We start from the raw sequence: 22,265 nt of genomic DNA on the forward strand, positions 1-22,265 counted from the left end.
GTGTACCTTTTTTTCAAGCTTTAACGTGATTGAACAAGGCCCATTTGAAAGAACCTTGTCTCCCTGCTCATTAGGATAATGGGTCTGTCGTGAGGAGTTAACCAGTGCCAAACAAGTGCTGGTGCAGCACTAGTGGAGATTCATGTGAGATGAGAAGTCTGGAAGCTTAAAATGCTGTCTGGGTACTCTGTGGTGTCTTAAAAAAAAAAAAAACAAAATGCACCTAATGGCCTCCCCTGCTGACTTCATACAGGAGCAGAGGAGTGAGAGCCTTGCATTGGTGTGTTTTTTAATAGGCTCAGAAAAATGAGAATGAGCATCTGCTTTTCTGCAGACTGGCAGCAGACACACTTAAGGGGGCAGGGCAGGGAGGGAGTCTTTAAAATGCATGTCCCCACACAACCTATCCCTGTTGTGTTTTTTGGCATGGTGCTCCCTTGGCTTTCATCACTGCTGCTGCTATAATTGTAAGCTTGTTCTTGGACCTGGGTATCCTGATCCCTTGGGCTCTCTGAGGGCCACCAAGATGGCAGTATGGGTGATTTGAGACACACTTATTTCTGCCTTTTTATTTTTTCTCACTACTTCCACCCCTGCAATCACCCTGCACCATTGGTGTTGAATGTTACGGAAACCTGCGTGGTGTGTGGGGTCGTCTTCTTTTTTTTTTCTTTTTTTTTTTTTCTTTCCCTCCCCGCCCCCTTTCTCAATACCCCAATGCCCCAACAGCCAGCTACTGCCACAGATTATAAAGAGTTGCTAGTAGAGATATTTATGCTCTCGTCAGTATTATCAGAACTCCTGAAAGCACCATCTCAAGTAAAATGGTGTTTGTGTCATATGAATCATCTGTGCCTCTGGCACTTCTGCCCCCCAGGTGGTTGAGTGCTGGTGCTGTGCGTGAACGCTGGCCAGGGTCACTGTCCTCACCGCCAGTGCCTGTGATGATGATGGGCTGTTAGCGTGGGAGAGCGGGTGTTAACTGGGGTGGGCGGAGTGGTAGGTTGGCAGCTGCAGAAGAGGCCCCATGCATGCGGTCATGCTGACACTCGACCCTGGCTCCAACTCCATCAAGCCAAACCTCCTGTGTCTGAAACCCAGGCTTTCAGCAGTTCTCTGATCCAATTAATGGGCAATTAGACTGCCAGTCAGCACTCTCCTCTCTCCTGATGGAAAACTGTCAGGCCTGGTAGTTTTTTGGGTGGGGCAGTTGGAGGAGCAAGCAAGTAATGACAAACAAAGATGAACTTTCAGCTCTACTACTGCGTCACAAGTAAAGAAGAAGCAAGCTGCTGCTATTTTGGGTTCCTTTGTGTGAAGGGCTAAACTACTGCTGATATCTTGCCAGCGAACAATTAACGCACTCCATACAGAAGCATAGCTAGGCCGTGCCTAGACTTGGAAATATGGCAGCCTGGCCAAATTACAAACCCACCCCCACAGTGTTGCTAGTGTCACCCTTTAATACTGACCCATTCTTCCTTGGCAGCAGAGCAATAAGAATTTTCATTCCCCCTACCTAACCAGGGAAGGAGGGAGCCTCTGTTTCCCAGTGTTCCCCAGTGTGGAGACCACATTTTGGAAACCGAACAGGAGCCAGCCTTCTTGGCATCACAGGGATAGACTGACCTGCATGCTTGCTTGTTTCTTTTTGGGGTGGAGTGGGCACTTACTGCACTCTATCACAGTGCAGTAATGAGAGCCTGACAAAAACAGTCCTTGGACAAGGGTCCCGTGTTGCCTCACAATAGCAAACACATCCATTGCAAACTTTTATCCATGTCTAAATATTTTCAGAATTCCTTAAATTTTTTGAAGCTGTGAACGAGGGACATTTAAGTCTCTTGAAGATGACGCATTAAATGTCTTGTAGTCCCTTGCTAATTGCTATTAAGCCACACAGTGTACAAAAATATATATATGGGATAGTTGGTTTATCCTAATCAAAGTTATTTCTTCAGCTGAATGTATGGGCTTCAGTAGACCACACTTACATATGTATGCCATTGTGTTTATTTGCAATCTCCTTCAGCTGTAGCTGGTGGGGCAGGCAGGTGACTTATTGGTGTTCCTGGTTTACCTTGGGGTGAAGTGTGGCATTTCTCTACTCCTGGCTGTAAGATGTCAGAGAGATGATAAATGTTTCTGGTGCCAAACAGGCCTCTGTCGTCTCTCTGGGCTTTGCTGAACAGCCTTAGTCTCTTTGGGGGGGGCGGGGGAACCAGGCATGCTTTGTTTGCTTACCAGAGTATGCAGACATGAAAATATTGGAGAATAGGCCTATTTGGTATCTGGAATGTGATTGGATCGTTCTTTGTTTTTCTCTCTGTGGAGATGGATATTACAGTATTGTTTTTGAGTAATTATGTATTCTATGTGGCACTCACTACTCAAAGGTTGAGTGGTAATTTCCTATTTAAATAAATTGACTTCACAAAGCCGTCCGTTGTTGGGCTAGTATTTTCTAAAAAGAGCACCTTGCCTCACGTTATTATAATGCGGGGGGGGGGGGGGGGGGGGAGATAGGTGTTGGACATACTAATGGAATGTTCGCATAACATTCGGTGAAGGGGGGGTTCCCTTGAAAAATGGGGGGGAAATGGCTACTGAGATGATTGAAATTTCATAAAGTAAAATCTTAAATTTTACCACACGGATGCCTGTCATCTTAACGCGCGCAAACCTCTGTCCAACGGGGGCCTGCTAAAAAATGACAGCAGCGCCATTGTCCAATATCAAGGATTAATTATTTGTCTTTCATCCAAGTTCAACAGATAATTGTACAAATGGCTAAGAAAAATGTAATAGTCGTTTGTGAATTTAGACGAGAAATGCAACTCCTCGCGTTTCCATTTTCAGCCCTTTTCCGAGACATGCTAATTATGATTATAACGATGAAAAGCTGTATTTAAAAAAAGTGACAACTCGCAATACTGGGAAATACTGCGACAGACAGCTGCAAACGAACGTAAAATGCGGTTCTTATGCAAACAGGCACTACTCATCCAATAACGTTTACTTTTGTCCATGTTGCGTAGGGCGTGAACTCGTTTCATGTTAGTAATATGTAAACAGTATGTAGCCGTGTTGCATTAAATTGAGTCATTAATCATTTTTAATAAATAGTCACCATTGTATTCGCATGCCTCTGATGGCGGGAGGACTTGACACGATGAACGAATCACTACGTTGTCAAATGGACGAACGCAACATGAAAAAAGTAAAGGGCAGTAAATCCGAGATTGTTTTCATCTTAACCGAAAGAAAACCAAACTGCGTCGAGGGCAGGTCCGAATACTTGCTCACGAGAGAGCGAGAGAGAGAGAGAGAGCGAGACAGAGAGAGAGTGCGCGCGCGCGCCGAGATGTTGAGAGAAGCCTAACTGTATCTCCAATGCCATAATTTAACAGAAGATGTTTGCAAGAAAAACATGGATAAGATAACTGCTAATAAGAGGAGCGCAGGGACCGCGATTCGCACCGATTAGTCGGCGGAAGGAATGCTTTGTAGCTCAGAATCAAGAAACCAAGGAACGACACGAAAACGCGTTCATGGGTTTCGGGAACATCCCACGCACGATGTTCTCTAGGCAAAATTCAGAATTACTCACGAAATGAAACTGTTTGCCTGGAGCTTTTTAAATGGAGGTGGAAGGTGAATCTGTGGACAGCGAGCAGGAGTTTTAGTCGCTTCAGTTCCAGATGTACAATTTTTTCCTTACCCAGAGACTGTGTCTAGTTGGAAACCAAGTGATTGCGAGCGATCGTTGACAGACATGTGCTGTTAGCAAGAGCAATAATTCCCAGCATAGTGCAGTAAACAGCGCCAGCGGCCAGGGGCTCTGCAATAAGCGGTTGATAAAAAAGCAATAAATTGTACGGTAAATAAGTGATTCATTGCGCCATGGGCGACGAGGAGACAAACTTAAGTGGGAACAGCACTGGCGAGTGTCTGTCATTATCAACGCGGACAATACGGCGCGTCGTACGGTTTTAAGTGGATTGAAGCGGAGACATTTTTGGTCCACAACTTTTGAATTAATTCAAACAACTACACACCATGTCAAGAAAAGGGTAACAAACCGCCATTACCTGTTATCCGTACACTGTGATTAATTTCAAATTATTTGAATATTTTCATGTAATAGTGTATCGTCTTTTAAAAGCACAGAATATAATTGCCTTGGACTTGTTTTTGTTACATTTCCCTGTTGAATATGGAGAAGAGCCAGTTATGGACAATAAACTTATGGACAATTATGGACAATAAATAATCTTATTTTTTGATGTGCGAGAATATATAGCCATAAAGCTTTTTTCGATTCCTTTTAATATATTTAGATATTTATTTGAATAGATCTTTTAATTTGCACTATGATGGAACCGCCACCTTGCTCTAAGAAGAGCTTGTCTCTCTCGCTGCCGGTTCCCCGGGAGGGTCAGGCAACCCTCAAGCCTCCGCAGCATCTGTGGAGACAACCACGGACCCCCATCAAAATCAAACACCGCGGCTACTCTGACACTGACCGGCATCACCACCGACAGATAGAGCGCTCTAATGCGATGGACACGAGTGACCGGCCGGGGCTTAAGAAGTCCCGCATGTCCTGGCCATCGTCCTTCCATGGAACAACTAGTACATCCATAGGAAACTGTGTTGGGAATAAACGGTAAGACTAGACAATGCCAATCTAAGCAATTTAAGCATTATGGTGAAGGACGAATGCGATCAAGATTTAAATTAGGGTTAATGTCAAGAGGTCTGAGAGTGGGGATGCGTGGGCTCTCAGTGATGTGTTAAGCGTAACAGTCAATATTTTATCCAAAGAACCTTAATATGGTTGAAACATGATCTACAAAACTTACCCAAGCCAGTTTGCTTGCCACGATGCATTCATCCGATCACAGCATATGTGTTTGTGAACTGGTTTAGATAAGGCAGAAACTAAGAAAATGCAACAGTATCAAAGGTCTAGCTGATTTCTCTGTGCACAAACAAGATAAGTTTTATGGCCCGCAGTTGTGAATGAACACCGTGTTCACAATGTCATCGAATGAAAGGGAGATTTCAGGAATAACTGGATGGGTTTGAGAATAAGGCGGGAGATGGAGCTGCTTTCACCTGGGGCAAGTTGAGGAAGCTGGAGGTTTCACATGCTAGTGTACGTGCTTTGTATTATGACATCGTATGTCCCCACCGACACACCTGTTCAGAGCTAATGACTCCTAGCTCATTATACATAAAATCCACAAAAATGCATCTGTCCTCTAACCACTTGATGCTTTTAACCATTTTTGTTCCAAATGAATCACAAAATAATTTTTTTATACTCAAACTTATGCAATACTTAATCTTTACTCTAGATTGGTTCAGAGCAATTGCCTGCCTCATGGCCTGGCCGAGCAGGTTCCTGACCCACTCACATGTTAGGTGGCCTTTGTCTATTCCATGCACACAGTTGACCCTACATCCACCCTATTTATATAGGCTGGTCAATTATGCATTTGCTATATTTGTGTACTTGAGGCATACCTGTATGCACCTGGTGTTGTTTCCATCTAGGATGAGTGTGGGTACTGCTGTCCTATCCACAGCACTGCACCTTCATCTACAGGCACGATGGCTGGAGGTGAAGGAAGCACATGGGCTCGGGGGAGACAAGGTGGGCGTGGCAGTAATTAATAAAGCTGTGACGTGAGAGCTCAGAGGGAGAAGCAGAAGGCCAGAGTCCTTCCTGCCTGCCAGCCCACAGATGGCACACTCGGCAGGCAGCCAGGAGAGAGGCCAACGCAGGCCCACCGAAGGCATAGAGCCCACACAGGGATTCCAAGCCCTAGGACTCACTGGCAGCTACAGCGGGCATGAGTGTGGCCTTAGTGATTCGGTCTGATCTGCTTCCTCTGTGGGCGGGACAACACACGGAGAGAGGGGAAAGTATGAGTGTGTGTGTATAAGAGATACAGAGAGAGAGAGAAAAAAGTACACCGCAAGAAGCAGTTATGTCAGAGGATGCTTTTATCAAACCATTGCACTCTCTTCCCATTATTGTGTGTGTGTGTGTGTGTGTGTGTGTTCATGTGAGTGGTCCATTGCAAATTGTGTCACTGTATTTTATCTCTGAGTGTATATGCATTTGTGCTCACTGTGCATATTTGTGCGCACTCACATGTATATTTTCAAAGTGCATTTATCATTATTTTGTGTGTGTGTGTGTGTGTACATACAGAAGTGTGATTATGTGTGTACATGTGTTTCTGTATGTGTCTGTGACTGTGAGTGTCTGTGTATGAATGTTTTGTTGTGTGTGTGTGTGTGTATGTGTATGAATAAGTGTGTTTGGTATAGCACAGGATATGGATGCTGATGAGTGCAATCTCTGCTTCAGTTATATCTGGGAGGTGGAGGGGAAGAACATCCATTGTACCTGTGAAGTTTTTTTTCACTCTTTCAGTTTATTAGGGCGATATCTCTCCACCCTGTTCCCACAACCAAATAATAGCTGCATGATGCCATCCAGCCAGGCTGCAGATGGAGATTTACAGAACATCGCTTACACATTGCTCTGAGCCACCAGCCACCCTCTGCCTGCTCTGCTGTGGGAAGTGCCTCATCCCGCACATCTGCCTAGCCTTCTGGGGCTTCTGCTCTGCCCTGTGAGATGCACCATGTAGACAATGTCAAGACAACTTTCACCTTTCCCAAGACAACGAGATTATTGTGGTACCAAATAGAATCGTAAATTGTGGTGCTTTTTCAAGGCAATTAGCTGAAGCAGGTATAGGTTTAGAGTTGGTTTTTTTTAATTAACAAAATCAATCTAGACTTTTCTGAGTAAAAAGGCTGTCAGTCAGCTGAAGAGTCAAGGCTCATGGGTGTTTCTGGTCATGGTGCAATCAGGAGGACTGATGAGAACTGATCTCCACCAACCAGAGAAGAAATCATCCTGCTGAAACCTTTTGGACAGTCTGATGAGCACATGGTTCCTCCCAGCTGTGTCACCTGGTGAAGGAAGGGAGCCTGAAGAGAGTGCCAGATGTGTGCATCTGGGTGTAGCAATCCTGCTTTTTGTGCTATACAGGTCAATTATGGAGAAGTGATGATAGATTTCAATTAAACTCTGAAGGTCCAAAATATTACTTAGTAATCAAGCTTTCCTGTCTGTTTTTCCTGTTTAAGTCAGATGTTTTTGTTTCTCAGAGTTGTTTCTGAAAATTCCATTTATGCTTCAAGTGAGTGGTGAAACTAGTGAAAGTTGGCATCATGGAGTTCCGTCCAGTGTTGGGATTTTTTGCTTAAATCCCAGCTGTGCCATGTGGTGCCATATGCTGTCCTGGTGTGCCAAGAATGCAACCAGTTGGGTTTTTATTGAGATAACGAAGCAACATACCAGACAAACAAGTAGTTATGTGGTCATGATGTAATGTCAAGTATTTCTACTCATGGTTGGTTGAGACATGTGGTGATAGAGTGAGATAGGAAACCCAGCATCTATCAGGCACCAATATGCATTTGGTGGCTAACAGGAAACATGCTATACTGTATGTTTGTCATGACTTTAAAACACAAGCATTTTAAAAGTCTCATTTAACAGTCAGTGAATAATTACATTCTTCCTGTTTGTTTGTTGTTGACTATGATTTACTGTTTTGTCTCTTTTCAGCCAGTGACACAGCATTCAGATGCCACAGATTTCAGGCTTCCACTGTGATCAGGATGCCTGTATTGCCAATTTGCCTGTATGTGCTTTCAACCAGGAGAACATATTGATGTGCACTTTGACTCAAATTCCAGATTATAAGGTTTGTTTGCTTTATATAAGAAGCATAAGTTTGAGCACAATGAGAACTTAATACAGCATTCATCCAGTCCACTGACACATAATAAACCACTATCAGCACAATGCAGAGACCATGGAACCTATAACCAGACACATGCTCTGTATAGTTAATATGCAGACAATATCCTAGCAGTATACACTATACCATGCATTATACTCCATGGCCATTTGTACTATGTATTAGGCAATATGTGTGGATGATATAAGGTCCAGCTGTGGAGCAGAAGACTGAAACACTGAAAACAAAACTATAGTTCAGCTGTGCAGAAACAAATGGAGGTTGTTTTAGTGGTGAATGAGCCTTTACACAATCATCTCAGTAGCTGTGGGATGCAAGATTTCAGTAATTATATTATTAATGGCAGCTTGGAAATCAAAAGTGTGACAGCTAGAACCTGATACTCCACACAAGATGTGAACTGAAGATGGCTCACGACTTCAGCTTGTTAATAATGTGTGTGGGCAAAAATCTATGCGGTATGGTATGTAGATTTTTGTGCCTTTTATGTGGCTATGGACAGCGATTAGCAGATTGTGACCTGGCCAGACCATGATATTTGTAGTGGTTTGTGATGTTATAGCAGTAGGGTGATACTGTTCACTGTTCTCAATTGCCAACAGAAGTGGCCCAAGTCCCCACTTTGTGAAGTTTCAAGTTGTTATTTTCTCATAAACCTGGGTACCAGGTTTTTGTGTAATACCACTATACAGATGTGCACCTATGTCAACATGGTAGATAACTGCCTAACCTCATATTATCTTGTCCTTAAAGGCTGCCCCAACCAGTCAAATTCCAATTCACTTTATGCTATGATATTATTGCAGTTGGTCTCTAAAGAATCAATGGACACTGGGTACTGAACTATTGTGCACCAAGAATGAGTCTGAATAATTAGTTTTTTCATTCCTCAATTTCTGTTTGATTATTTGAAAGACGGTACCAGGCACTGGGTGTTAGTGGGCCAAACATTTGTTGTAAAAGAAAGTGTCTGGACAGGATCTAAATCAGGTTCTTGGCAAAGACCTGGTTCTGCAGGGGGCCCAGGGACTGATGTGGCAGCTTTGTTGCAGTATATATGTATAACAGTGTGCCTGTACTCAGAGGACCAAGGCTCTGTGAAGGACTTGTTGACCTAACCTTGGCAGTATTTCACCAAACAATCTTATTTACAAAGTAAGACAAATATGTAAGTAAGATCAAACATGAAGGATTATGACACAAAAATTGCAAATGAAAGAGACCCAAATAATCCTAGCCATTGTGAGTACATGCAAGTATATGATCATCAAGAGTTCTGTTCATTAAAATCCAAAAGACACAGGAAGGAGTGTTGGAATACAACCTGCATTAAGTCTGTGTGCTTTTTCAAAGGTCACTTTTTCCTGTAATGACTGAATTTGTGATGATCTTTGATGGTCTTTGTGCTTCCTGGAACTCACCATATAGATAGGTGGGGGAGATTATGATAGGCCAGTGCTGTCAACCATACGCTGTGTGATTGTGCACACCCCACTGGAACTGTGCTCAGGAGGAATTGGAAAGCCTGTTCTTACATCGCATTCTTTCACTGGAAGTACATTTGTCAGTCTGTCCACATTATGTAGGTACCTTTATGTGAGCGTGTGTGTATGTGTGGGGGTGTGTGTGTGCGTGTGTGTGAGAGACATAGAGAGAGTGGGTATGTTTGAAGGAGGTAATTATTCATGTCCGCTGCCCCTGCGCAATCTGGGAAGTTACCACTGAAGAAAGAATGACCGATGCTGAAAAGAAGAACCGCTCAGCCTGCAGTTCTGTTGCTATGGTTACTTGTTTTGTGGATGTGTATAATAGATACATTTGCCCAAAAAGGCAAAAGGAAGTCTAATGCCCCGATGTGCCATGTGTTGTTGTGGAATGGTGCGGCAAACACATTTTATTAGCTGTTCAGAGTGAAGAACATTCACATTTTTGATAAGCCTTGTGCCTCAGAAAACACAGAAGTGATATGTTACAGATTTTCTGCCTTTGGTATTCTGTCTTAATTCCTTGCTTTCCCTCTCATTCATTCCACTCTCCTTCCACTGCCTGCTCGAATTTCTTCTTTCCCTCATTCTTGGCTTCTTTCTTCTTGTTTTTCTCTGTTCCTCTCTCTACATCTCTCCTCCCTCTCTTTCTCTCTCTGTCTGTCTCTGTCACTAGTTGTGCTGTCTATAGATGAACGCTGTAATGCTCTTTTGGTGCTCTGTTGGCTGACTGCCAAGCTTGCTAAGCAGTTTATTAGACACACCTGCAGTTAATCAGATCACAATGAGTATTGTGTGAATCACATATTATACAAACGGATAAAAACAAAAACATAGAGCCCCAAACCATAATGCAGTATTCACATACATGTGATATTTGCCTTGATGCCTGTAAAACTCTCTCCTAGTCACCATGCTATGACCATGAATACTCTTCTATAACTCTGATCTAATACTATATCCAGATTTGTCTCTTGTTGAACAGGTTCACTTATGCCCTTATATTATTCCCCTGCATTCTCCTTCAGTCCTCAGGAACTGTTTCCTTCCAAAGCACAATGCTTGGTGTAGCTCCCTACAACTTGATCACCCACATGTCACTCATTTTTTCTGGATCCTTTCCCACTCGATCACGTGTCACTCACCTTGTCTGGATCCGAGGCCACCTGTTCCTCCACCGAGTCTCTCACTGATGCTTTTCAGCTCCTTGTTTTGTAATTACCCCCCCCCCCCCCCGTCTGATTCTTTCTCCTCTGTAATTACTGACTTCAATCTGCACCTTTTTTTCCCCCTTGGTGCTCTGCTCTTTCTATTTCATGCATGATTTTGTCTGATTTCCCTCTCCCTGCTCCCTCACTCTCCTTTGGTGTCCCAGATGTGTCTCCTGCCTGAATCCCCAGTGCCTCTCTGATTCAAGGCGATGTTAGCACTAAGTTATTAACTCTATCGTATCAAATCTATCGGATTTTTCCCATTCTTCCCACCTTCTCATTGTGGAATCTCACCTCCCAAACACCATTCTGCTTCATTTCCCCATTGGCTAAATGAGATGCCCATCATTAGACATTTGCTCATTCCTCCTCAGGTAATGATCATGCTGCAGTTCACCATGTCTTCCCTATGCTTGGTCATCCATCAAGCCCCAACAGCGCTCTGGTGCTAGCTGATCAGCAGCCAGGACTGCAGGCCTGCGCATAGCAGATATGGCTCCTGAGGTCTACATGGGAAAACTTTGTTTAATTTTCACGGTTATCTGAAATGTATACATCCATTTACAAGTCAGAAGCCTGCAAACAGTAAATCAAGAAATTCTGTACCTTCCTTTCAGCATCCTTATGAGCAGTTCCAAAACAGTGTGCCAGAAAAAGCAGCCCCATGATTCTGCCTATATTCCAGCTTTGGTGTAAGTGGGGTGGGGCTCCCCATGTGGATTGCCACTGTCTGCATTGAAGACAGGAGGGGGTTTCCATGAAGACTGCCACTAGCTACAATGAAGAGGGGCAAATTTGCAAATGTAGATATTTGTATATTCTAAAGGTCTCCTTTCCAGCCTAACTGACACTCTCCAGTTCCTATGTGTGGCAGATGCGATGTGAGAGTCTGGTCAGAGGTGGGTCTCTCTGCAGGGATGAGCTGCCAGTTCTTGAGCTGGTGCACCAACATGACACAGTGACCTCACATGATATCCACACCTGTCATGTTTACAAGCAGACTGCCAGAATCCCAGGGCCCTTTTGATATGCCCTTCAGGTGGTCTGGAGCAGCCAGGTGCTGAATACAATCTGCCCAGTGGCCAACCACAACAAAAACGGCAGCAGGCATGGTGATCTGATTCAAGCTCTCAATGAAACCTATTAATCTCACCCACATATTAGTTTGAATATTTGTTCTTTAAATCAGGAACTTTACCCAGTAAACAATTACTTTTAAACAGTCCTGGGTAACTCATAGTAAGCTCCATTATCCAACAGGCAAGTGGGCTGTGTGTCCTGTTTCATTCTGTTTCATCCTGTTTTGTACCGCAGGTGGTTTCGAAGCACTGCCACACCTGATTCAGATTATCAGGTAACAATCAGAACAGAGTCAGGCAAGTCAGAGCAATGGAGGCATGAAAGTAAAGCACAGCATGCCACACATGAACAGAGAGGTGAGGATTTGTGTGTGTGTGTGAATGGTGAAGAAGTGTGAGGAGTCTTTTGTTTATGTGTGTGAGGGACACCCAGCCAGAACGTGTGTATGTGTGTGTGTGTGTGTTTGTGTGTTTGTGTGTTTTTGGGCTCATCTCTATGGGCTACCACAGTGGCGTCAGTTAGACACCTGCATCACAGCTTCCACCTGAGACCAAATTCCAGTTGACACATGCAGATGGTGGAGAGCACTGAACATACATACAACAGAACAGCACACTTCTGTCGCCACACGTCCGGCTGTCCTGCCTGAAGTGCAATGCCCTGTGGGAGTTGTAGTTCCCAGGGGAGCTGGCAGAGCCCCATAACTCTAGCCTACTGGATGATTACGAGAAATTGGGGACAGATGGCTGGATGTGTGCAGTATCAGCGGAATATGGTGCTGGCTGCCATAGCAAGTTTAGAGTGCTGCAGATATTTACGATATGCCTCTGTGGAGTTTAATGAATCAGTTTGGCAGCATACATCATGATGGTGATCGTGCAAGCAAGTATGAATTGCTTTGTGAAACTGGTGTCTCGGGAGTTTGAAAGGTCTGAATAATGCTTGGCATAAAAATTTATGGTTCTGGTTTAATGTTTTCAGGGTGAGGAATAGGTTTAATGTGTGTATGAGAGAGAGAGAGAGAGAGAGAGAGAGAGAGAGAGAGAGAGAGAGAGAGAGAGAAAACATGGCAATGAACTGGCTTTACCAATGTAGACTGTTGGTGAGTTTATTTGTGAGCTGGATTGTCTTTGTTGGTTCTGGGTCAGTTGCATTACACAACTCAGACCATGAACATCTGAAAGATTCTGTAGATTCTGGGGATAGCCAGGATTATACGTATGGTGGCTGTTACACTGTTTTATACTACAGAAAGCCACTAAACCTAATTATCCTTACCTAATCCAAACCTAAATGCTCAGCAGTGTGTGATGTACAGTTGGACCTACAAACCATGGAACTAATGCCACAGCAGCCTGGAGAAAGTGCTCAAGGTCCTTCCTTTAGACCGAGGAATGTCCGCTGTGATTGATGTTATATACATCTGATATGGCCTCTGCAGTGAGCACAGCATCATGGGAGGAACAAAGCATCATGGGAGTATGCGGCACTTTTCTATTGAGAGGTGGGGGTTAGATGACATTTGAGAGTTGGGGTTTGGGTGTAACTGAATATGTATGATATATAATATATGTGTATGAATTACAGTTGAAAATTGGTTTCATGTAGTGAGCTATTTCTACTGAGCAAGAATTTTAGCGTCATTGCGAATTCATAGGCTGTTTGAAATTAAGGAGCTGTGTAGGCTGTGGAAGCATTTGGATGAAGGAAAGTAAACTGCCTGAATGTGTGTGGAGAAAAGCATGAACCTGATATCACTTCACGTCCCGATTTCATTAATGTCGCCTGAACTCAGCTTTTCATAGTTGGTTCACCCAGCTGTCTCTTCCCTCTTCAGCTCATTCTATTTTTATTCCTCCTTCTCCTCCCCTTTGATCCATGTGTGCGTGTGTGGTTCACATAATGAGGTCTGATCCACCTGCCCTGCAGCCGTGGTTATCTTTCTGCACCAGGTGTGTGCCGGTTCTGCCTGTACTGAGGCATGGGACATGATAGAGCAGTGTGACTCACCACCTTGCACGGGTGAATGGCACAGCATGGCAGGCAGCAGCAGCACATGCAGAGGTTCGATCGCTCCCTCTGACCACCTGACCCTCTCTCTGCCTACCAACGAGGCGATTAGCCAGCGTGATCGCAGAGGGTTGCTGATGCTGGCTTTGGTTCAGTCCTGCTGATCGTGATACGAAGTGGAGAGCTAGGTGACCAAGGATGTGCAGAAAGTGAGAGAGAAAGAGAGAGAGAGAGAGAGAGACAAAGGGAGAGAGAGTGGGATTGAAAGGATGAGTGCATACACGAGTGAGGGAACGGCGGGGTGAGTGTAGGAGGAGTGACAGCACTGAGGGGTGAGTGCCACTTGGCCAAATCAAATCAGAGCAAAGTTCTGGCTTTGATTGACCACTCATGTTGTCACTCACATGACCCATCTGAGTGTATGCATGAGTTGGCCCTCCTCCTAGTTAGGCAGCTATAACTAGTTAGAGAGAAGGCCCAAGCTCCTGCTGAAATAAGGCTTAAACCCATCCTTGGCTCTGGGCCTGTGTTGGACAAAACTGGGGTTTCCTCTCCATGTTGCCAACAAGGGCGGCATCGGGGGTAACACCATGGCCTGCATGCTTTCCGCAGACTGAGCAGTGTGTGACATGCTGTGAATTTGATAAGGGCACAGGTATCATGAGTCTATTAACGTACAAGATTTGTCTCTGGGGATCAGCATCTCTGCTCATGTTAACCTGCATTCAAAGCACACCTCGACTTTTTCACAACCATGCTATTGTGTTAAGCATCACCCTGCTGTAAACACAGCACTGCTGGTCTGTAGCTGGTGTCATTCAGCTATTATAGCTCGCATCCACATTCTGTCCCCCTGTACCCATATGCTCGTGTCCAAAAATGTAAACATATTTTGTTCTTTATTAAGAAATGCTATAATGAATATTTGAATTTCTTGTTTGGTACCTGTTGTTATTAATTCATCATACATAGTGTTGCACTGGCTGGTTGTTTTGGTTTTGTATTTTTGTCCCTTTTGAAATGATCATCTTGTTTGATTGCTTTTAGTGGTGCTGTGTGGCATTTGTCATCAGACCTTGGGATGGATGTGTAGGTCATATGCCATTAGCGTGATTTGGTGTTTTGAGAGGTGTCTTTTTTTCACCTTTAATCATGAACTGCCAATTCTTGTTAGGGAGCAAGCTCTGTCCTCAAAGGAGCTGTGTGTGACCGTGTGTGTGTGTGTGTGTGTGTGTGTGTGTGTGTGTGTGTGTGTGAATCTCTGTGTCTTCATGTCTGAGCGGCACTCAATGGTTTGAGTGCCTGGGGACAGAAGGGGAGACGCCCAGTCTGTTTGGCCATGCTGCTGGTCACCCATGCTAGAACAGCCTGCTGGGAGATTGCCTCTTATCTCAGAGCCAACCAAGCTCATCGGGAGGTTTGTTAGCTGTGTGTGTGTGTGTGTGTGTGTGTGTGTGTGTGTGTGTACGGGGGGGGGGGGGGGGGGGGGGGGGGGGTCCTGCTGACCAGGACATATTAGCCAATAGTTTACTACTCTGCTTTTTCCTTAGCCAATAGTTGTTCTCCCCAATGTATTTCTTGATTTACTCCCAATGAAGTAGTAACACTTGTCCAGTGTGGTAGGTGCTGGCAATCAGGTTGGTCAAAATCTATCGCATACCCACTCTAATAAATGTATGACTTGCCTCTGTGTCATACTGAATGTGCTAGACTCTGTGTTAGACTTTACCATGTGACCAAGCAAGCAGGCAATTGGGTGGTGCCGTGCTTGGATATTGGAAACAGGGTGTTCTCCTCCTGTTACTCTACATTTAGTTTTGCTGTGATTTCTGAAGGGCAGTGCACAGTAGGCTTGTTGGAAATATCAAATAGGCATTCAGCACCATCCTAGACCTGTAGCCTCTCTGAACACTGAAAGGTGATAAGAGCCTGCATATTATCATGGGCTTATTCATGTTTGTTTGTTTGTTTTTTTAATTTGTAATCATATTTATTTTAAAAATCCTAATGTACTAATAATGATTGAAAGTCAGTAGGTGTCACTTAGGCTAACGCAGATGAGCTGATGCCAGCCCCAGCTAGCTTCCACTGTAACCTACATTAGCATTTAATGTTAAGGTATTATGGTATTACTTTAAATCTCTTCTGCTTCTCTTCTTTCTTGTCTTGCATGTCTGTCTCAGCCGTTCACTCTTGTACACTTCTTGTCACACACCCTGCACTCATTTGTCACAGACGTGCTTCCTGTTCCCGTTCCTCACACACAGGCTTCCCTCTCTCTCTCCACTTCTTGTTCTTGTTTGTTTTCGGGGCTACCGAGAGATCATGTAGCAAGTCTGGACTGAGCAGAATTTTATTATTTTTTGCCTACCCAACTCTACAAACAGCAAGGACTGTTCAAAGACTGAATAACTGCCACCATGTGACTCCTGTCTAATGTGACTCCTGCCCAATTGGCCAGAGGATAAAACACAGTTACACAATGGTGCTGCTGGACTCCACCAGGCCACCTCCCTAATATCCTTCCCTACTAGAGCATTATCCCACAATGCAAATGAGATCCCTCAGAATTGAGGGAAGTTTGTTCGTGAATCTGATTTATTGCGGGTAATACACAGTGCAGTGGCAAAGAGGAGATAGGGTTTTAGGAATGTGGGTCAGTGGTTTTGCATATAGTTGCCCCCTTGTTGGTTAAAATGTAACTGGTTCCTCTGTGGAACTCTAGTGGATCCAAAACTTTTTCACTGCACTCAAGGTGGCTGACATCAAAGCTGTCCAGTACAGACTTGCTTTGGTGCAAATATGGTGGTCTGGCTAACCCTGTGCTCTGAACCCAGCTCACAAAGAAGCTGGGATATGTGAAGGGAAACATTCCATTGTACTGTACACATGTGTATATGTATATATGAACAAATAAAGGCATTCCATCTGTCTTACATATTAATCTTAATATAGCTCTGTGTGTTATGTTCACAACAGTGGAAGTGAAGGCCATGGCTACGAATAATCGGACCAAAGGGTAACCTATAGAGGGCCATGGACTGATCCCTGGAGCACTCTTTGAGTAACAATATCAATGCAAGATTTAGGTTTATCAAGGGCAACAAAGTGTAATTGTAACAAAGGCAGCCACCCTACCCAGGACTCAAACCCAGGGCTGACAGGAGATAAACATATGCCCTAACCACCAGACCAAAGAGCCAGTTTCCTGGTATTGTAACCAGAGCACCCATTTAGTGAACCATGTAACTACAGTGCTAGTAATTACAATGGCTGACAGTGGAGTTATGTGTATGCCATGGTTAATTGTATCAAATGCAGCACTTAAATGTAGAAGAAGAAATATACTGAGATCGCCAGAATCATTAGATAGGGGGAGATCATCGAGGACACATAACAGAGCTGAGTCAGTGCTCTGCATGGTACAAAGGCCAGATTGGAAAGGCTCAAAAAGGTTCTGAATATTTAAGAAAGGCTGTAGTTGAGAGGCTACAACCTTTTCTAACAATTTGGCTAGGAAGGGGAAATTGCAAGCAGGCTGGTAATTATCAGGGAACACTGCATTTAGACCATTTTTTTTTAAGAATGGGAGTTTGACTGAGGTTTTGAGGGTCATAGGAACAAGAGATTCATTAATAAGGTGAGAGATAGGAATAAAAATAACGGAAGAATAGGTAGAGGAGGTGGATTTAGCAATTAAGTCACCAATGAGAGAAGGGTGAGTGGGAAAGAAAACAAAACTGTTCAGCAGCTGGAATGAGAAGGGTGTTGTCATGATCATGTGTTGGGAGAGCAGAGTGGATAAATTTGTTGATAAATTTTGCAAATTTCTTTTTTTATAAAGAATCTAGAAAAAAAATGTGATACAGTACTAGGAGGAGCAGTTGATGGGGGCTGAAGACGTTTGTAAATAGTAGAGAAAAGTATTTTGGTCTTATATCTGGAACCATTCATGACAGAACAAATATAGAGTTCATGGGTTGCATTTATACCTATAACTAAGCATATGTTCTCAGTAGGCTACTACATGAACAGTAAGGTCAGTTTTCTTATAAAGGCACTCAAGGTGCCAACATGCAGTTTTCATGGCACATAATTCTGAGGTAAATCATGGCAAGGAATGGCTCAAGGGAACCAGTCTAGTCTTAAGGGAAGGAAAGTTGACATGCCGCATCAAACAAAAACAATTAGACATTCAAAACAAACTCAGCTAATAAAGAACAATCAGTGTTCACATGGATATTGAAAACCCCCAAGCACAGCCATTGCTGGACATACCAAACTGACCAGAATAAGAAGTAATTCCCTGATTTCTGAAAGAAAATGTGAAGATGTTTTGGGTCGATAAATCAGCAAAAACATTAATGGTATGGAATCAGCTAGTTTTGGTGCCAAGTATTCAAATGAAGTTACATCATAAAACTTACAGAAACTAATATTTAAAGTATTTTAATAAACAACAGCTAGACCACCACCTTCTCCCTGGGGCATGGTCTTAGCCATATAATTTTAGTGATTGGGTGTCATTAGATTAAGATGGAAGTATTCATCTGGTCACTGCCTCTGTGTCTCTGTGAGAAAAAAAAAAAAAAAAACATGTTAAAATTGTTCTGAACAATGAGATTGTTACAAGTAAAGACTTTTATCTGTAAGGGTGCGACAGTTGAGTAAAGCAAAGTTTTTAAGTTTATTAGTCCAACAGTTTTACCAAGAGAGCTGGCAGGTGGAACGAGGCAAAGAACATCAAAGTTAACTCACTGGGTGCTTGGGTGGAGGGGTGACTGCAGAGTGCTGGCATGTACCGAACCACCATAACCCTAATAGTGGTAGGCAGGTAAACCAGCAACAAATACTCCAAAGCAAGAAGGGGAAAAAGAAAGCATTACACATCCAGGAGAAATCATGGCAACTCATTATTAGTACAACACCAGTCCATACTAGATACTCCAACTTACTCACCAATGCTAATTTACATTTACATTTTTTTTACATTTATGGCATTTAGCAGATGCTCTTATCCAGAGCAACTTACAAAAGGGTTTTGAGATTTACTCATTTACACACTTTAACCAATCATAGTGTACCAAACAACAACCGGCCCAATAAAAAGCATGGATGCACAGAGCAGCCATACGTATCCAAGAACTGGTAGCTGAAACCTTGGAGGGTGATTGCACACACATGCAGGGCAGCCAAAAAAAAAACAGTCCAGAGAAAAGCAAGATAAAACCAAACAAAAACAAACATCGAAAAAAAGGAACACCTTTTTCCCCACTCCTCTGCCTCGAATTCTCTCGTCATGCTGCATTATCTGATAGCTCACTTCTCTTTGTATGTGAATCAGTATTAATGTGGCGCTCTGCTGAGCTTTCTTAAAAGGCCATCCATCAGCAGAGAGGTTATGGAGAGAGCCAGTGACAGTATGATAGCCGTTCACCTTTAGGTTTTGCAAATGACTCAATAAACTGTGAAAGATGGAGAGCAAAGGAACACAGAAACTTCTAAATGAAATACAAGGCATATAGAGAGAGAAATAAAATGATTGAGAGAGAGAGAAAAGAAATTTAAGGCAAAGATATTATAAATGAGAGTTCTTTAGTCCAGAAGTCTGAATGCAAATACAATTTAGCACTTCCACTGCTGGTGATCATTTCGACTCCTTGTTCTAATATCGTTTTATGTTCAAGAATGAGATAACTAGAAATATGCCTATATAGATAAACATCCTCTTTATGTAGTTTTAAAATTATTTAAAACAAGCCAATAAACACAGCAAAACTATAATCAGGCATCCAGCAAACGAGCACACATATTACAACAAGAATTAACTGGGTGGGATGATATCAAGCCATGTCTATTGGCAGATACAGTGTTATTTCTGCTATGCTGATGGATGCTGTAAGTGTACATAAAAAAAACAAACTGATTTGAGGAGACCTTCACAAGGTGAGACTGGGGTGGAGTTTGACATTACTGAATCCATCAGAGACAAAGAGAGACCAACAGACATGATTAACATCTCTGTATTGTTGAAAATTGTTGAAACTGTTGGCCACAAAAGGTCACATTTGAAATTTAAAATGTTTTTTGTCTCTCTCTCTCTCTCTCTCTCTCTCTCTCTCACACACACACACACACACACACACACACACACACACACACACACACGCGTAAAATATATGAAGAAAATTTCAGGGATTTGTGTATTTTCAGGGACTCTGTAATTGCAGTAAAAGATCTAGAGGTAGTCTGAAATAGGAGGTCCTTCATCAGCTTTGCAATCAAAATGGTCCTCATATATAAAATATTTTCCCCTCTTCTACCAGAGATATATTGGTAGTCATGGTTTCAGTGTTGTACACAAGGTTTCCAGAGAAAGAGGACAGAGGTTTTGTTCAAAGATTCAGACGTCCTTTGTTTCACCAGCTGACTCTATGAAGCATCACCTTAAGGGAAGCTGGAATCCATACCAATTTAAAGACAACACCGTACTCACAGCGAACCTTTTCTTTCACTAATGACTATTTTTACCTCCTCTATTACCGAGAATAATTCGTATACCATTACATTTCCTTATTAACTTATAGTCATGTACTTAAATCATGAATAGGTGTGTACATAGATTTTCTCATGATACTTTGTGGAAGTTCGTGTTTTAATGCATGGCTTACCAGGTTGTTTTGGAGCAGCTTCTTAGGGCATACCAATGTTTCTAACCTAATAAACCGATTATGTATCAGATGGAACAAAACAAAACAAATCGAAAACATCAGCAACATTATTATCCTCCTATTTGAGCTTACATCCATTCCCATCATTCCGAGTCATCATATCAGTTAACACCAATAATGTGTGTGAGAATACCCTGGCACCGTGCATGTACAAAATTTGGTGTGAAAAATTGATTCTAAAGGTGCCATATTAGATAAAAATCATTAATAAATTGGCCATTATGGAAAAGAAGAACAGAGATGGAAACAGATACATTAGGTGACTGCAGGCTATAGGCCTATAGCATATCAATGCAGATAAACAAACATGCTTAGAAGAAAAAAACTGATGTGGGCTGACATCATGGACAGATGGATATGATCCCTCAGAAAAATTCTGACAGTTTTTCAACTGTGTGTTCTTGAAAGTTGGACATGACAGAGCAGACTGATTTACATTTTATACACACACATGCAGAGGGTAAAAAAGATTTGAAGATGCACTGCAAAAAATTGCTTGGACAGCAGGCTGAAGTATGTTTTGCAGTTATACCAAAAGTATTTGGACTGTTGGTTTTAATGGTGTTTTTTTTGTTTGTTTGTTTGTTTTTTAATCAATGCATAAAACTGAACAATCATGATTAACATCTTATTTAGCCTACACCATACAATGGAAAACACAGAGCAGAATGACATTTTTGTTCATTGAAATCATTCAACTATTTAATCAGGGTGGATAAAAAGCCTAGTAATGAATACACTAGTCGATATTATTGACATCAGCGTTACAACTTGACCACAGAGAAACACAATTTAATCAATCTGTGGTTCATTTAAGAAAGACATAATGACCCCTTAGCCAAGGACAGTTGTGAGAGGACAGTGTGACTTTGTTGTATAATTGGCATCTTTCACAAAGTGGATAGCTCAAAGAAAAGGCTTTGAATCTAGACTTTGAAAGTATCACAAAGAAACAAACAACAAAAAACAAAAAAAACCAAAACCAAATTCAGGTAACATGATTTAAGTGACCTTAAGTGGTGTTCGAAACCGGCGGCCGATTATTATATGTGTGTTATTACAGGGTTATAGTATTGGCTAAGGTAAATTAATACCACAGCTACAGTTAGGTGGAAATATTAGACCTTTGTTGATTTTAAATCAGCTTTTTGTAGTCGCTACGTTTAGCAGTAAATGCAACACTGAAAATAGTTATGGGCCCTTGATGGTAATTTACAGTACTATCAATTGATGTCTTAGGTAATGTTATTCATTGTCTGTAAGGATAAACTCAGATTAACAGTTGGCTATAGTGTGTCTAGTTTATTAAAAATGAAAACTGCTGAATATGGAGGATTTTTTGTGACAAAAATGAAATAAGTATGTAAGTAATATGCAAGTAAGTAAATAAATAATTGAATAAATGGCTTAATGTAATTAAATAAATAATATTAAAATTAAAAGTGACTATACATAATTAGATATGCCATAAAATGTATAGATAAATAACTAAAGTAATGTCATTTTAATTATATATGTGTATAATTATTTATTATTTATTTCAGTGACGCTACTGACTACATGAAATAAGCCCTGACATTTAAACTGTCATTTTCACTCTTCAAAATACAGAACTTGGTGATTGTTTGAGTAGTATGAATGACATGCCTTTTGTAGCTGGTGTAGAGCAATCAAACAATGCCCCTCAAGACCAGCAAAGGCACGTATGAAAAAAAAAAATAATGGCAGAATGGCAGACATGCAGAGCAAGAGGAAAAGCTGTCCTGAATTACTTAATGAAGCAGTTAACTGGCTAAAGAGACTTTTAATTAAAGAGATCTCTAGATTAATCCATTACAGAAATAAGTATTCACCATTACCATGAAAAATAGTAACCTGAGCCACAGTAATAGA

At 42.2% G+C, this 22,265-nt stretch overlaps 1 protein-coding gene across 8 annotated transcripts in view; it reads left to right on the top strand.

Annotated features, from left to right (window-relative positions):
• Positions 1-4,373: 4,373 nt before the first annotated feature.
• pde4a (phosphodiesterase 4A, cAMP-specific) overlaps positions 4,374-22,265 on the top strand; it is a 49,068-nt gene continuing 31,176 nt past the window's right edge. For 2 of the 8 annotated variants that reach the window (XM_081698433.1, XM_081698432.1), the window contains exons 1-3: positions 4,543-4,669; positions 5,563-5,662; positions 7,661-7,799. Coding sequence is in view for 4 of the 8 variants with exons in the window: in XM_027027284.3 (XP_026883085.2) it covers positions 4,374-4,669 (296 nt within the window). In the remaining 4 variants the exon portion in view is untranslated. Of the gene's footprint in view, positions 4,670-5,562; positions 5,663-7,660; positions 15,059-22,265 lie in introns of all 8 variants that reach the window. The other 6 variants (XM_081698430.1, XM_081698431.1, XM_081698429.1 and 3 more) reach the window with 6 other exon arrangements.

This window comes from Electrophorus electricus, chromosome 2 (genome assembly GCF_041902795.1).
Source record: "Electrophorus electricus isolate QZ-2024a chromosome 2, ASM4190279v1, whole genome shotgun sequence".
Lineage (NCBI taxonomy): Eukaryota > Metazoa > Chordata > Actinopteri > Gymnotiformes > Gymnotidae > Electrophorus > Electrophorus electricus.